The sequence below is a fragment of the Homarus americanus genome, unplaced genomic scaffold (assembly GCF_018991925.1).
Source record: "Homarus americanus isolate GMGI-L3 unplaced genomic scaffold, GMGI_Hamer_2.0 scaffold41027, whole genome shotgun sequence".
Lineage (NCBI taxonomy): Eukaryota > Metazoa > Arthropoda > Malacostraca > Decapoda > Nephropidae > Homarus > Homarus americanus.
The window spans coordinates 3,322,902-3,335,074 of NW_024745073.1; the positions used below are offsets into that span (position 1 = coordinate 3,322,902).

Genomic DNA, 12,173 nt, shown 5'->3' on the forward strand with positions numbered 1-12,173 from the left:
AATTCACAGTCGATTATTTTTTTTATTTAATAGTTCTTAATCCTTCTTTACTGTTGACTGAGAGACTATGTAATGTAATGAGTAGGAGAGAAGCCATTGTATAAGGCATGATGTATAGCAGAAAGAGAAAAGGTGTGAACTATCTTGTGTCTCTAGGTGGTCTCTGGGTGCATATGATGTTATAACAAAGTTTTCATCACATTTCTTCCCCGTGACCACACACACACACACACACCCACACACACACACATCAAATTAATAAAATAACTTTACAACATGACAATGAGTTTCAGCAAAGGAAATGTACTTATAATTTAACCAGGTATGTACTGAAGGAAGGAGGGGAGTGAGAGGTGAGACGGGAGGGATGATGGAAGATAAGAAGGATGAGGAGGATAAGGGAGAATAAGGGAGAATGAGGGAGAGAGGGAGGGAGGGAGGGAGGGAAGGAGGGAGGTAAGGTAGACCATCTAATACGATTATAATTTCTTTTAAACATATTCATCAAGTTTAATGAGGCACCTTTCGGAGTTTTATCTGAAAAACACCCCAAAAAAGTTTCAATTTTTTCCTCCTGTCTAACTTCTTGAGACAGCGAATATTATTAGTGTGTGTGAGTGAATTGGTTAAAGAAGGTGGAGAGAGATTTTGTTACCACAGGGGGAGTTCATCAGACGGGTGCCTATTACCTCTCCCGTTCATGGATTCCTCAATGTAGCTGAACACGTTGACGTTATGATGTTATTAATCCGCTTCAACAATTAAGATCTTGAAGCGTGTAACTAGTCCATCAACGATTATGAGAGAGAGAGAGAGAGAGAGCACACACACACACACACACACACACACACTCACTAACACTAAGCTAAGTTACTTTGCTGTACGCACAAACACTGGCCCATGGCACCTACGTCCCTTGATGATGAAGTACTGTAGAACGCCCAGGTATATTTAGTCAGGTCATTGAATCTTACGGATATATTTAGTCAGAATATTTTGTCTTATGGATATATTTAGTCATGAAAATTTTGTCCTGAAGGCATAGTAGAAAATTATATTCTCCAGTAACCTTCAAAACTAATTAATACTAATACTAATTAATACTAATGCTACTACTACTATTAAGAAAAGCAACAATAATAAAGAATTTCACTAATGATAATAATGATAATGAAAATACATATAGGCTATGGTACTATTATTGTTAATAGTAATATAGCATTAATAACAATTATTGTAAAGTCGATCATGTAGTTACGTAAAATATTTCCAAGAAAAGAACATTCTTGCGCCATCTAGTGTAAAAATAATAAACTAACCAGTCACTCAGCCAATCACACAACAGCGCTGGATTATTCAACCAATCACAGGAGTGTCGGCTTTCCAACATATGAACTGACACAACTACTTGTATCATTACCTAACTGCTACTTCTGAGTCCTGAACCCCGGCCTGTCTCTTTTTCTTCCAGTGTATCAGCAATCCATATTTGACGCCCTGCTAAAGCTGATTTCTTATTGGCTGAATAACTGTTCTTTTACATGATCTTTTTATCTTTACGTTTAATGTCCCATCTCATTTTTTTACTAGTTTTGTCTTATCTCTCATATCTTGTTGTGTGTAGCCTGTGATCATTATCTATCTCCCGGCATCTTCATTAGAGTGTCTTCCATATATCTCATTAAGTTCTTTATGAATTTGTATATAAGCCTCAATTTCTCTGTCCAGCTTTGATGAACCTTGTATTAATTTATTTCACTATACATTACTGTAATTTGTGAATATAAAGTGTTATGAATATATTGCAGTATATGCTATACAATTGTATTTATCGCTAGTCTTATTAATTATTCGGTTTATATACTTGTGCAGGAGAAATACTGCAGCACAGAGGGATGGAACCACTTCCGGGAGAGTTACCAGGCGGTGCACGGCTGTATGTCGCTGGTAGTGTGTGTCTTCGGATCTATCGCCAATGTGATCAACATGGTGGTGCTGACGAGGCGCTCTATGTTATCACCAACCAACGCTATCCTGACGGGGCTGGCTATGACAGACCTGCTAGTGATGGTGGAGTACATCCCCTACACCATGCACCAGTACGTGTGGCAGGGCCGCCCCCTCACCTCACAGTACTCTTGGGGCTGGGCCGTCTTCGTCCTGTTCCACGCGCACTTTGCTCAAGTCTTCCACACCCTCTCCATCTGCCTCACTCTGATATTGGCCGTCTGGCGCTACATCGCTATCGCCTTTCCGCAGAACAACACCACCTGGTGCTCCATGCAGCGCACCAGTAGAATTATCGTAGTCTCCTTCTTCTGTTCGGTAATTTGCAATATTCCCAACTACCTCAACTTCACCATCAGCACGATAGAATACAATGGTCAGACATTATATATTGTAGGCTTCAGTGAACTGGCACAGGCGCACGGTGACTTAATGAAGAGCATCAACTTTTGGATTTACGCAGTAATACTCAAGTTGCTGCCATGTGGCGCCCTCACCGGCTTGTCTTTTGCTCTTATTCAGGAATTATTATTGGCCGCCCGAAGACGCACACAGCTCATGAAAAGAAACTCAGCAGGCCGCGCCTCTGACGCTGGGCGACAAGCCGACCGGGTTACAAAAATGTTGCTAGCCATTCTTGTGCTGTTTCTGGCCTCTGAAGTACCACAAGGTATCCTTGGACTTCTGACGGTCATTCTAGGCTCCGAGTTCTTCCCTTGCTACCAAAAACTCGGGGAAATCATGGACATGTTGGTGCTCTTTAACAGCGCCATAAACTTCCTGCTATACTGCGCCATGAGCCAACAGTTCAGGGACACCTTCAGCAACCTGTTCAAACCGTGCTGTGTGTCGGTGCTATCTATCCGCACGCCTCGATATATTCTAAGCTGGAAGGCCGTACCCTCGGCAGATCCAGGCCTGGAGAGCAACAACACATGTATCACACATGTCTGAGACACAGAGGTGCTTCAACTAAACATGTGTGGTCGCAGTGCGCGCTGCTGCCGCTCCTTGTATCCCCAAACATTTATGAACAAATTAGTCTCAGGCACCAAGCCAAGAGCTTTTACCGTTCATTTATTCAAGTTGCATTTTGAGGAGCCATGTTTTTCTGACAATGTTTAAGAATGATTTTTGTTGACATTTTATTCACTGACTGAAAATAGAAGATAATGGACCTTTCACTCGTAAACTATTATGTAATATAAGTCTAAAATACAGCCGTAGTTGTCAACAACACTTCGTAGAAATCCTGTCGAGTTTTCATTATTTTCACGCTCGATAAACTCCCTGCAATTGAGACATAACTTTATATTATATACATCATAATATAAATTTAACCTTAAAAACATTTTGTCAAAGTTAATGCGCTAAAAGTGTCAACAAAGGAACAACAAACTGATGATCTGAATACCATCTTGAACATACATTTACTGTCAAGGATAACGACTTTAGAATTACACCAAAGAGTTGGGACATTTGTTCCTCATCCACAGCGTGATAATATGTTGATTCAGTACTGGATCTGTGTTGCGAGTTGAGGTTGTATATATTCCTGTGATGAACTCCCTACTACTGTAGAATAACACGGAACATTACTTAGATGAAAGACGGTGGAATGATGAAATATTTTGGCAATAGAAATGTTTGTAATTCATGTTATAGAAGATCATTATGAGTGATTTATATTTACAGTTTCACAATGCTTAATATTCTTGTGTGTGTGTGTGTGTGTGGAATGAGAGTATGTATATAGACAAGAATAATGCTGACATGTTTTACAGAGTGATTAAAACAACATCAAACTTTAGTGATTCATAAATTACTTACTCCTACTGAGGTGACAAACTAACAGAATCTAGAACTGACTAATTTATTTATGTATTTATTTCCCAGATCTCACAGCCCAGGGCCTTAACACAGCTATAGAAGATTTGCCTATCGTGTAGGTATTTTGTGTAAGTCTGGACCAAAAGCAAACAAAAGCAAACAAAATGGCATATTAAAAAACGGGTCTAGTCAAAAAATATATTCTACTCTTAAGACACGTAAAAATTCTTGTGAACAGATAGAAATTATACAAAAAAGATTATTACACTGTATATAATATTCATATATATGTATAACATATTTATATAGATAGACAATTATATGGGTGAAGAGACGAGATGTAAATTGACATATATATATATAGAGGTAATATGATCCAGTGTATGTGTCAGTGTATATTGGATATGTAAAGCTTGATATGTGATACTGTTATGTGTTGCTTGATGGTAGTATATTACTGAAGTCCCCAAAACTGTAGGTGTGTGTATTCAGTAGATTCTCTTGTTTTCTGCTTCAGGTATTCTTAGGTTAGAGGAAGCAGCAACTAACTGGTCTATGTTTCAGTGTATATGTTAGGTCATCCTGTATCACTTTGAAACATAGTAAGCTACAACAATTTGTTTTTTCTTGAAGGCATGTACTTGTTTAAAATATAACACTTGTTTAAGAGCTCAAAAAAGACATTTCTTTGTAAATAGTAATATTTTTTTAATGTATAATTTAGTGTAGAATTAAGGTTCCTCTTCTTCTTATGGAGTTGGAGCCACGTGAATGGAACATGTATTGAGCTACATTCATAAACCTCCATCTTAAAGACCTCTCCTCACAGATAGTTGATTATTACTTTATTCTTCGTATCAATGCCACATTAGATAATATGAGATTTGTTTTCCAATATTTTGTATATAAACTCGAGAGCGATGTTCACGTAATAAACACACACAGTTTTCGTCCACTTGATGTGATGTGTAATTTTTCTCCTCTGAAGCTGAACACTGAAATATCAATTATGTCAACTGAGGAATTCTGTCTCAACTTACACACAAGTTTATATTTTATATATCTGAGAAAGCAAATATCATTCAATCTATTTTCCTGTCTATCTCCAGCGACTTGAGCCTCATTTGTGCTCTGATAAGTTTAAAATGTTTCACTTAAACTTGTCAGTCTCCAGAAATCCCATGTCTTATCTCCATGCTCCCTCCTGTCATATCTTATACACACATTCTTCTCCGTTTTATACAGCTTTTATCATCATATCTACACACCCTTCACATCACACATTCCTTCACTACATTATCCATCACTATCCTCATCATTCCTCTTCTCTCATATTCCTACTTTTTCTTACGTGTAGTTCTCTTGTTACTTCCCTTTCTCTCTTCCCATATAATATTTCTTCTTATCTCAAAGATCTCATACTTATCTCCCATGTTTCCTCTTATCTCTTACATCTGTGTGTTGTCTGGTACGTCTATTTACTGTTCCTCTATCATCACTGCTGCCTATAACCACCAGAGGATGTTGCCTTTCTCCTGCTCGTATTGTACTGTTCACGCTTGTTGCTAGTTAGGATGGTGGTAGGGAAAGGTAGTGGTTGTGTAGGGTGATGGTGTAGGGTGGTGGTGGTGGTGGTGGTAGTGATGGCAGCAGTGGTGTTGGTGGTAGTAGAAGTGGTGGAGTGTGGTGATGTTGGAACGTGGTGGTGGTGGTGGTGATAGTGGCGTTGGTAGTGTTGGAGCGTGGTGTTGACGGTAATGGTGGTGGTTCCTGGTGATGGTGGTGGTGATGATGGGTGTGATGGTGGTGGTAGTGGTGGTGGTGGGGAATGAGGTCGTCCCCTACAGAGCCCAAGGCTGGACGCCCACTCCCCAAACACTACCGCCCGCCACATTTACACACAAATAAAATAATTACATCTGTATAATCTGCCTTTCATTATCCTTTAACGTGATTGTTCCCCCTTAATAATACTTCACTAGCATTATCATTCTAGGCTTTATATAACCTGAGTGCTCGTAGATCTTTAGATTATCATACAAGTGGGTTAAACCTTCCAACCTCCTCCTCCAGACCACTTTACCTGTCATACGTTGTTGAAAATCTAGTAAAGTTAAGGTTATATGATCAATGGTTTGTATTTATATGGATGGTGTTGAATGTCTACTAGACAACAGAATAAGCTGGAAATTCATCACAGGTCTACTACCAATATTATAAACATTGAATTAAAGTTCTTCAATAAATTCGTAAACTTGGGCCATCCTGTGTCCACGAATTGTACATAAGTAAGGCAAAACAAACGCACCTTCAGTCCGTCATTATTGGAAATGCCTTACCTCTGTATATAACTAATACAGCGAACAGAAGAATAAAGTAATTTATTAACTTATTCGTGAAGATCTTAAATTTCTAATTAATATGCCTTACTGATCCTAGACCTTTGACTCTGACTCTACTTCTTGAAAATTAAGAGCAGGAACATAAACATCAAGAGGCTGCCAGCAAAGAATATTAGAAAACTCTCCTTTGGTGAGAACTACCAGTAATATAGAGAAGTAATGCACTTAATATCGTGATTACCATTAGGTCTGCACCGCAGGAATATGAAGTACACGAAGAGAAATCACTCGACCTCCCCATGCCTGGTCAGAGAGATTGTTTATACCCTCATACTCGTATACTGCCTTACTGTTTCCAGCTGCCAGAACTATACTATACAAGCAGTCATTCAAACATGCATATTTCGTAGTATTACCAGAATCGCTGTATGTGTAAAAGGATGTTAAGCTACATAGTAATGATATAAACGATATTCCTTCTGTTGTAGAATACTATTTGATTATTACCATATATTCGGAAATAAATGGCCAGATATCTGAAAAAAGTTGAGTGTAAACCTTCAGGACACTTTTGTTGACCCGTGTGAGCTGTAGTTGTATCCTGGTAAAGTCACACACACACACACACACACACACACACGTCACCTCAGCTCATCTGTAATATTAAGTCTCTCTCACTATACTTTAACTAATATTTCAATAAACTCATCAGAGTACGGCGCATCACTCAGAGTAGCGCCAGCACAGGACAAGAACACCACTAATGGAAGTAAACAGAGTGAGAGGTTACTGTAGCGACCACGCCCCCTTCGAAACCAAACGAGGTAATTATAATGGTTAGATCATTGTTATAAAAACCAAATATCCGTCAGTATCAGGAATATCTCCCTAGTAAGATGATGACCCTCATGTGAAGCACTGTACTGTAAGCTTGGGCTATACATTATGAATGATGCTCTCTTGCAAACACATTCTATCTCCATTAGTTGTTCTTCCCTCATTCTCACTGCCGGTGGAAAGTGTCACATGAAAAAGTATATTTCACCCCATCATCGAAAAAAGTAATTTATATCATTTAAAAAAAGAGAAGCCAGATAAAACTTGTACCAGAGATGTTAGAGGAGACAGATAATAAGATGTTATCTTAATTGTCTTATAAAATAAACAAAAACTTTAACACATTTCCGAAACCCATTTAAAAAATCCCGCTTAAGATCAGTATAGATACAAGTAAGGTTTTTGTTTCATCAGCTTTATATAAAATATTTTGTTCGTGTAACTTAAACAATACAGTATTACATCTTGCAATAATAAGCATAAAAGATTAATTCGGTATTAACCTTACACATGTAACCGCCACCTACCAGCCCTCATATAACACGCTGGAGGTTATAACGCTAGTATATTAATTTTCTACAAAACGTACGTCGTGAAAAAATAAGGTTTTTAATTACTTTACACACCATAACAAAGAGAGACAAAACAAGTTATTCATCACAGAAAAAACAGACAGAAGCTCAGTAGCACAGCACTCCATCTGATGGAATAACATGACGAATATTTACTGAATATGGAGGACTTTGTGGGGCTGAGAATTCTTCAGGATCAGGTGACTGAATAATTGGTGATGAGAAGGACCACAGTCTACCGTCTAAAGAGCCATCACAAGAATCAACAGACTCAATGCTGAGTGTTGGTGACGCCTCCCGAGCTCCTTTCTCAGCTCCTATCTTCACTTCCTGGTTCGGTGACTCATTCTGGCTTTCTGGGTTTTCGTCTTTCTCGATGTTTTTATGTACTACAATCTCCTTCAAGTGAGGTTGCGATATCTGTAAAACATGGAAAATACACCTATGAGTATTTTACGTATGGATATTTTACATGATTAGAATTTGTTCATAAAGTTAATTTCTTTTACGAACAATTACATATACATATACAGTGTAGGAGACTCACTTTCTTTGGCACCGTGATAGTTAAAACACCATCCAGAGACATAATAGCCATGATTGCTTCGATCTGGACGCCACCAGGAAGAAAGAAATGACGCAGGAATTGTTTTACGGACTTGGGGTCCCCTTTCACTTTCTCCACACGGCCCTCCACCACCAATTCTCTCTCGTCCAAGAACTTGGCACTGATCTCACCACCATTTGCGAAGTCGTGTACATCCAAAACAAACTGAAAAAAAAATATTGACTTAACTGTACTTCATATATTCAGTGACATAATGTCTCTTTTCCATTTACAGATTGAAAATACCATTAAAAAAAAATATATCAACTAACTTTATAGTTGAATTCGTTCTCGGATGATCTCACAGCTTGATTATCGTCCCTCATGTTACGAGCTCGTAGACTTCTGTAGCAGGTCATGTCGTCTGTGGCGGAAGATCCATCACCCCATTTTGACACAACGTCCCTCACAGCGTCCCGGAAGTCTTGCCGGCTATCCGCAAACACAGGATCTTTGAAGAAAAGACCTCTTGTTGGGATAGAAAGACTGGAACAGCGTGGAAAATGGGAATCACTGCATGCACTGATAGTTTCTCTCTCTGGAGATTTAATAAAGAGTGATTTTAAACTGTTCTTTGTTGGGGCATCTGTAGTATTGCTTCGATGTATATCTTTTGTCTCTTTGTCGTTTACAATACTTTTTTGTGAGTAAACTGAAGGTGATTTTGTTTTTTCACGAGAACATGGCAAGTATTCGCAGGATAGTTGTGAGCCCTTAGTTTGTGAATAAATTTCGTTGCTTGCAATATCTGTGTCAAAAATTTCTGATGTAGTTTCTCCTTCTCTATAGTCTTGTGAATTTATAACACCTTGGCGGAGTTCCTGTTGTTGATAGTCTTCCAAAACACACGTTTTCTCTTTATCTTGTAATTTCAGAGGGACGGCAGGTAGGCACTTGTCGGCCACAGCCTGAGTGTTCAGACCAGGAGTGTGCGTGTCTTTGTTACTAAGGACTCCGGTAATTCTTATGGGAATTCTCGACCACACTTTCCTTTGTGTTTCCTGTTGAAAATTATATGGTATAAGCAAGCAGTTTTATTAACATGAATCTTGATCAAATTTACAAAAAGAATATAGAAAATAATATTTCATTATCCTTTCATACACCATGTAGTTTATAATACTCTCTAGTAATATTAAAATGGACTTTAGTGTGAAACAAGACGTTAAATTTTGTCATATCCCTGATTGTATTAGTGACTGTGTGCTTTAATTTCAATTCCATTTTGCTGACAACCAACGCATCTTACCATTTTCGGTACAGTGACGGTGAGAATCCCATCGGATGATATTACTGAAGTGATGCTCTCTATTTCAGTCAGGTCAGGCAGGGAAAAGCGACGCCTAAAACTCTGGCAGGAACGAGAGAATTCACCATTGTTTGTCTTCGTGCGTGCCTCCACTACAACTTCCGTCTCTCCGACAACCTTCACCTTCACCTCCCCGTCCATGAAATCATGAACGTCCATCACTATCTGCAAGAATCAACATACCTTATCAAACTTACTGTATTATACGGTTGTTGACTTAACCGACTAATAAAAAGTAAAACAGCTGTTAATGATTATAACACATCTACATGTGTTTCACCTTTAACACTTTTCTTTGACACCTTACCTTATGGCCCGTACTATCAGAGGTGACGGTGACGGCTTGGTTCTCCTCTCCCTGGTGTTGTGCTCTTAGCCGCCTGTAGCGACTGAGGTTCTCTGAAAGGCGGAAGTTTGTGTCGTTCCATGTGTTACCGAGGAACCCTGTCTCATTCCATCTTCTAAGTATATCTCTAATAGTGTCGTCGAAGACCTGGCGTACATACTCAAAGAAAGAGTCTTGTAAGAAAAGTCCTTTACGGAAGATAGGCAAATAATAGTTCAACAAACCGTCGTCACAACATCTACAGACACAGCTGTTCATCTTCAAGGGAGAGCTGAAAGTCATGATAGAATGAACCTTCTGGTCGTGGATGGGAGCCATGTTCTTCTCAGCTGTGAAACACCTGAACAGCTCTTAAGGAACAAGTGAAGATCACCGGAGTCTCACAGTGGTTCACCGTGCACTGGCGGACGTCAGCATGGACTCAGCTTTATACAATAAACTCCCACCTTCTTCCGTGACGTGGCCGAGGCGTCACTTGTTTATTCTTAGACCTGTGTGTGGTGCCAAAGATCGGTGCCAAACATGTCGAAGATTCGCTATGTTACTCATAAGTGATTTTTATACTTAAGATGGCCATGTATTTTCAGTTTTTACAATATGAACCAAGGGTCAAGGTCAGTTGTGCGTAAATTTCATTAGGATTATTTATCAGTCTGTCTGGAGATTCACAGCCTCTCAAGCCAACTGAACAGGGTATAGAACGATGATCAGTCTTGTCTTTTGATATTGTATACTCACCACATACGACACAAGTCACGTTTCCATCAGATTTCATTAGGCAATTATAATGGAATGCCATATATGGTGCCAACTCCCACATCATGGTAGTTGAAAGTGCCCCTATGAATATTAATATATATGATAAACAAATATTTATTGAAAACGAGATACAACACTTCCTTAATCCTAGGATATTCCCAGTGTATTTATTTTCTAAGACTATGCCATATACTGTATTTGATATAGGCAGCTTTAACAATTTTCGTCTCTACCAGTCTACATAACTGTATACTGTATGTGTCTGTCTGTTTCTTGATTCTTGGTGGTTATTGTCATATACAGTAAACACACACACAAAAAAAACAATGAATGCTATCATGAGAACGGGTGGTTTCTTCGGTGAGCTTTAAATGTATCAAGGAATTACTCTTATATTGATCGGCAAAACTCTTAAAAGAATCCTTGGTCTAAGGCAGTATGCAACAGAGACGCTCTCTAAAGATATCATTTATTGTCACATCATGTACACTCGCACCAAAAAGTATCGGTGCAGGGTGAGATCGACGAGTTCCGAAACGATACGTATACACTGTGATATGTCGGGAAGGTTGGTAAGTGTATCCCCATAACCCCCCCCCCTCTTCACTAGGTGTTGCCATATGGCTGACAATCAGGGCTGCCAACATACGGCTGGAACAACTCGCCTTTCCCAATACCTATCGTCACTGGTCTCAAATTGTTCACACTACAGTATGCACCGATAATTTTTGTTGCGAGTGTACACAAAACATCTTAGTTTATCCTTTTGGAACAAGCTTAAGAAATTAATTTATAATGTCTACCCATAAACTTCACTGAGAATGACAGTCAGCTCCCAAAACGCTATTGAAGATACTTCAGAACAAGTTACTTACTTCCCAATAGTTTATCAGTTTTCGTGTGCTAGTATAAACTGATAAACTAAAAACACAATATATCACCAGTCACCTCGCCGTTCACATGCTCAGACGTTTTAGTTCTCGGTCAGGCCAGCAACAAGACTGACCTACCCATCATTGAAACTCTCTTTCAATATAAACTAAAACCTGCTATCAGTGATATGGTCTCGCCTGAACTAATGTGTTTCTCATATTAAGGTTTGTGTACCTCTATCTTTATTCCTCTTATGTAAAGTCTCGTTCAAGATTCTTCGAACACTGCTGGAGACAGCTGGCAACTTAAGGCCGTTTGTTTACTATAGTACGTAATATAATATAATACGAAACAACAAAGCCCAACCATTAAATTAAGAAACGGAGAGCTAATTAACCAATCATCGATCACTTTTACATTTCTTCATAATTTTTACTACGTACCATAGTAAACAAACGACCCAGAGTTGCCAGCTGTTTCCAGCAGTGTTCGAAGAATCTTGAAAGAGACTGTACATTTGTGTTCTTATTTCAGCACTAACACTTCTTCACTTTTGTATTTGTTAATATTAATGTTGTGACTTTAAAACAATATTAAATTATGTATTCCATTATTATAAATTTACACGCGTTCCGAAACGAAAGCTAATCCTTTAAACAACTCAGTACCCAAGATGTTTGTGATTTCTCAG

General features: G+C 38.7%; 2 protein-coding genes across 2 annotated transcripts in view; one reads left to right on the plus strand and one right to left on the minus strand.

The window, feature by feature from the left end:
* LOC121878437 (G-protein coupled receptor dmsr-1-like) overlaps positions 1–3,737 on the plus strand; it is an 86,803-nt gene extending 83,066 nt beyond the window's left edge. Inside the window, exon 4 of the mRNA XM_042384668.1 lies at positions 1,873–3,737. Within this exon, the coding sequence (XP_042240602.1) occupies positions 1,873–2,961 (1,089 nt within the window). The 3' untranslated portion in view covers positions 2,962–3,737. The remainder of the gene's footprint in view (positions 1–1,872) is intronic.
* A 3,611-nt stretch (positions 3,738–7,348) lies between these two features.
* Positions 7,349–10,240, minus strand: LOC121878438. Its single transcript, XM_042384669.1, has 5 exons — positions 9,812–10,240; positions 9,445–9,669; positions 8,468–9,196; positions 8,136–8,360; positions 7,349–8,008 (listed from the first exon to the last, which is right to left on the minus strand). Exons 1-5 carry the CDS (start codon positions 10,166–10,168, stop codon positions 7,697–7,699), a joined length of 1,848 nt encoding a protein of 615 aa, XP_042240603.1. The 5' UTR covers positions 10,169–10,240; the 3' UTR covers positions 7,349–7,696.
* Between the last annotated feature and the right edge of the window lie 1,933 nt (positions 10,241–12,173).

Coding starts and splice junctions, on each gene's coding strand:
- LOC121878438 (XM_042384669.1), bottom strand. CDS start 10,168: ATGGCTCCCATCCACGACCAGAAGGTTCATTCTATCATGACTTTCAGC. Junction 8,361..8,467: donor AGAACGAATTCAACTATAAA/GTTAGTTGATAT, acceptor TTTTTTTTTCAG/TTTGTTTTGGATGTACACGA. Junction 8,009..8,135: donor CTATCACGGTGCCAAAGAAA/GTGAGTCTCCTA, acceptor CATGTTTTACAG/ATATCGCAACCTCACTTGAA.